At 35.3% G+C, this 5217-nt stretch overlaps 1 protein-coding gene across 1 annotated transcript; it reads left to right on the top strand.

Moving 5' to 3' along the window:
• Positions 1 to 2566: 2566 nt before the first annotated feature.
• LOC128641611 (serine/threonine-protein kinase SBK1-like) lies at positions 2567 to 4777 on the top strand. The gene is made up of 4 exons (XM_053694149.1): positions 2567 to 2666; positions 3426 to 3628; positions 3992 to 4601; positions 4638 to 4777. Exons 1-4 carry the CDS (start codon positions 2567 to 2569, stop codon positions 4775 to 4777), a joined length of 1053 nt encoding a protein of 350 aa, XP_053550124.1.
• Positions 4778 to 5217: the final 440 nt, after the last annotated feature.

Here is a 5217-nt window from a genome sequence, read left to right as displayed (position 1 = left end):
ACAGGAGACCAGGAGTACATACTGCAGTTATACTGAGATTGTCTGTGTATAGGGGAATGCTACAGTAAGTCTCACATGTCACCCCCAGAGGGACAGGAGACCAGGAGTACAAACTGTAGTTATCCCGAGTCTCTGTATATGGCAATGCTTTAGTGAGTAAATAAAACATACAGTTTACAATTCTGTTTACAAACAGTGTTGGTGAAAATTTCAGTTTCATACTGGACAACAACTTGCTTCAATAGTGCAATACTTCAATGAGTATCAGTTTTTAACCAATCAAAATTAGATCTAAACAAGACACCATTTTATTTTCAATTGATTTTATCTTCTGTCTTTATGCAGTTAAAAAGTATTTTTATTCTGTTAGTCCACACAATCCCTGCTACACACTAAATAATACATTTAATGAAATTAAACTTTACTGAACAATATTATACTTAAATACACTTTGGTACCATCACTATATAGTCAAACTGATTTAATGAATATTCAGTTACTGGTGTTAATATGATTACAAGTTCATCAGTGCCTCTGTGAAAAGAACAGGTGGGATCTACCTGCCATTCTGTAGTGAGCTATACTTTTTTCTGGCAATATAGTAAAAAAAGGCAGAAGTCAAAGATTTTAATTCAAAAGTTAAAATAAACAGAGTTGAAAAATGCTCAACAAAAATGAATCTAACCAAGTGCAGCTCAGGATTATCTAACATGAGTTGTTTTGTTTCTTCTAATGATTTTAGAAGAAAAAGATATAGGAAGATAGTATAAATCTTGTGATAAATATGCAAAACTAATATATAAAAACACAATACTGACACAGGTACATTTGTTATTAATACTAGTATATATTACATTATTGTGATTAATGACAAGTCATCTAAAAACTAGCTTCTAAATTAAAGGGACATGCCACTCACATTTTTTTCTTTTATGATTTAGAAAGAGAATGCAATTTTAAACATCTTTCTAATTTACTTATATTATCTAATTTGTTTTATTCTCTTGATATTCTTTGAGGAAAAGCATATCTAGATATGCTCACTAGCTGCTGATTGGTTGCTGCACATAGAAGCATCGTGTGATTGGCTCACCATGTGCATTGCTTTTTCTTCAAGTAAGGATATTTAAAAAATGAAGCAAAATAAATAATGGAAGTAAATTGTAATGTTGTTTAAATTTCTATTCTCTATCTGAATCATGAAAGAAAGATTTTGGGTTTAGTGGCCCTTTAAAGTATTGGAGTTGATGTTAGAATGCAGTATCATCTATACCTTAGTCTGAAAGCTCCTTAATTTACATTTATTGTGGTCTGTTTTTATTTCCAACTGGCTTGATCAGTACAGTACAGTGCATATTCAAAACAGGAATAATTATATCCAGATCTATACATTGTAATATTCTTGTGTCAACCTGTATCCAAATCTGACGTGACCATGTTAACATAAAAATAAATAAATACATAAATATAATTTTTTATATATATATAATTACAGTGTACTTATAATTTAGAATGTATTAGTTATATTCCTGTAAAATAGGATAGTTTAATTTAATGGTGATGGTCAAAATCATATTCTGCTTTGTACAATCTAAAAAACATTTCATGTCTGACTTTAGTTTCTCTGACAGGTCACATGAATGTATGATATGGATAATATCACTGTGTAGGGTCAGTTTGTAAGTGATTAGCATTATCAATGCAAAGCCAGCCCCACCTTTCATACATTTACTTAGCACCTCCCCCAAGGATACCTTACATCCATTGTATAAACACAGCTTTGTTATGAGTACCCAGGCAGTGACTAAGGAAATCATTAGCATATAAATAGGGCTGTGGGTGTTCCCAGCCTGCCAGGGTTGGGTCAAGCTTGGTTCCCCTATATAAGACAGGGAAAGGCCATTAGTCCTCAGAAATATTTATCTTGCACCCAGTGCTATCACCAAAAGGCTTCTCACAGGAACAAGGTGAAGTTTTGGGACAGGACGTCCCTGAAGCTGAGATACAGTATCTGAAGATACATAGCGGCACTACAAACCAACCATAGGAGAACTCTCATACTGGTAGGTAAGTTTTACTTTTTATTATAAAATAATATACAATAACATTTTTTGTCACAGTGTAATAATGATTACATTTATTTCAGGCAGATAAGAAAGTTCTGTAATTACTAATTTAATAATACCCTAATTTTCAGATGATTTGTAGAGAATTAATTGCATGGAAACGTTAATTAACATGGATAGTTTTTAGCAAGAATCTAATTGCATTGGTAAAATATTTTGCCTATTATAAAGATGCATTGAAGTTATAAAATACAGAAATAGCCAACCCCTAAGCATTATATGTACATATTCAATCTCTTATAAAACAACAATTATTATTTAATTAACCTTCCCCAGCACTTGTAGGACTTAACTAGACAATATACACGTTCAGTGTTAAATATAAGACAATAGACACTGCACATATGTTACGACTGCATCTCTCTCTGTTGCCCAAAGTGATAATGTGACGTTAATATCAACATTTATGTTTGCAGAGCGTCAACGTCTTTCAGGCAAAAATGGAGATGTCCCATATTCTGTCTCCACATTACCATGTGATCAAGGAGCTGGGTCATGGAACTTTCGGCAAAGTCCTACTAGCAAAAGAACTAGACACAGGTATGTTGCACCAGTCTAATTGGGTGGATACATTTTTTGTATTAGAAATATTCACATAGATCTGTGTTTATCATCTATTTTGTAGCAAGTACAGATACAGTAATACACTAACTGCGGCATATAAATATTATTAGGTAAAAAAAACAAGATGGCAGCATATTGCAGAACGTGACACATTGGTATGAGAAATAGTTTTCAGTCATTTATTTTAGAATTCAGTTTTACTATATGCAAACATAGCTTATAGTGTATGTGTGTATATATATATATATATATATATATATATATATACAGTATATATATACAGTATATAATATTATTGTGTTACTTTTATTAGGCAAAAGAACTATGATGAGGGGTGTAATATTCATGTAATATTTAGCCTATTAGGCTCATATCATTGTAGCATACCTGGATAGAGAACACTGTGGCCCTATACCTCTTACATGTCCTTGTGACACCTTTTCACAGTGCCATGTGACACACTTCTATCGGCATTTACTGGCCGGTCTATAAGGATTTCCATGACATGACATGAGTACAAGTGATTCAGTCACAGTCAGTGAGTAACTAATCAGTGATACAGGGATGTAGGATTTGACCTGTTAGTGTGCATGAAGGTAGAAAAGATACATTGAATATTTACTGTATCAGGGTGAAGTCACTGAGTACCCCTTGTCAATGCTCCAGAGGCCCCCAGGGGTACAAATATTGCATTAATATATTATTTACAAGTTGTCTTCTCTTTTTTTTCACCAGGTAAATCTGTTGCACTTAAACTTCTGAGGAAGGACAGAACTATTCCCAAAATGTTCTTCCAGGAACTGAGCATCTCCCTAGATCTGTCAGATTACCCGGGTATCATCACCACCCATAACTCCTACATAGAAACATCTGAGCACTACATCTTTACCCAGGAACTGGCAATAGCTGGCACTTTACAATCCATCATTGAGGCTGAGGTAAGGATGGAGTTAAAAACTGCCTGATATTGATGCCCGTGCCATACTAATATAGGGAAATAAAGAACCCCTTTAAAATGTCAGATTCAGCAAAACATATTTTTATTAATCCACCCTTCTTATTTTCACTACTATTTTCTGTAATTAAAAATAGTTTTATACCTGTTAGAATCCCAAGATCTTTTACTATAAGTTACATCCTTTCCTGTTCTGATTTTTGTCCCTTATGTTGCTCTGTAATGCGTATATCAGTTTCTTCAGTCTATAAAGCTTCTATAGTTGTGTTTAGTTTTGCCGTCTAATAACAAAATAAGTGACACATTTGTTTATATAAAATTACTTATATTGGTTTCTCAATTTTAGGTTGGGATTCCAGAAGAGATGGTAAAGCGTTGTACCCTACAACTTACTGGGGCCCTAGAATACATGCACAGTCGGAGTCTGGTGCATAGAGACCTGAAGCCTGACAATGTGCTGCTGATGGACAAGGAATGTTACCAAATTAAACTAAGTGACTTTGGTCTCACCCAACATGCTGGCACTCTTATATCGTCTATGTCTCATATAATCCCGTACATGTCTCCAGAGCTGTGTGCCCTCACGCCCAATGAGTACCTTCTCCTGGATACTTCTATTGACATTTGGGCAATGGGAGTGCTCCTTTATGTCATTCTCACGGGGTGTTTTCCCTGGAAAGAAGCTGCAGAACATGATCCAAACTATCAGATGTTTACCAGTTGGCAAGACAACCGACACGAGAGCTCTGTATCTGCTTCATGGGGGAAATTCACCATAGAGGCTCAGGATATGTTTTGCAAGTTGCTTCATCAGGATCCATCATCTAGAAGCCCAGTGGGGGTTATCTTTGACTATATGCACTTTCCTTGGAATAATATTGACGTGTGCATGGAGATAATTGTGGTGATGGAGGAGCAGGAGAATAGAGGCATTGAAGTCACTGAAGAGAAGCAGGGTTTTGAGCTCACTACAACACTAGACCATGAAGAAGTGGTTGTTGTTGAAGGAATGAGTGATATTGAATTTGTGTTTTTAGATGTCACAGAAGAGATTCCAGTTTCCACTCACCCAATATTTATGTTTCTTACAGAAACCTCCATGAGTCTGGGGGCAGAGGTTGAGATCATGTAACCTCCAAACTGAATGCGTCAAGCTTAGAGACTGTTATTGCCGACTAGGTCAAATATGAGTCGAAGAAGGGAAAGTCAAAGGAGCCACTGAATGTGAGTCTTACACCTTTTAGTTCCTTAAACATATTCAGGTATTCTGGTGCCAAATCCTATGGAAACAGCTGACCTTGGTCATTCTCCCCCATTTCAGGTACGTTCGTTGTGGACAAAAATACTGATTTCTTTGTATGATTTCTAGTACCATAATAATTGCACTTGTGTTCAAATTCATAATATGTTCTCTATCTTCTAACTGGTAGGCTTGATAGATTTTGGTTAACTGTAAGGTGCAGGAGAATTATTAGATGTTAGGGACCTTATCTTTATGAATTAAGTAACAGCTAGTGAGAGGAACAATAGCCTGCCCTTTCACATACATGTGGTTTCACAGCACTTCTTATA

The sequence above is a fragment of the Bombina bombina genome, chromosome 11, assembly GCF_027579735.1.
Source record: "Bombina bombina isolate aBomBom1 chromosome 11, aBomBom1.pri, whole genome shotgun sequence".
Classification (NCBI taxonomy): domain Eukaryota; kingdom Metazoa; phylum Chordata; class Amphibia; order Anura; family Bombinatoridae; genus Bombina; species Bombina bombina.
This window is presented reverse-complemented; position numbering and strand designations above follow the sequence as displayed.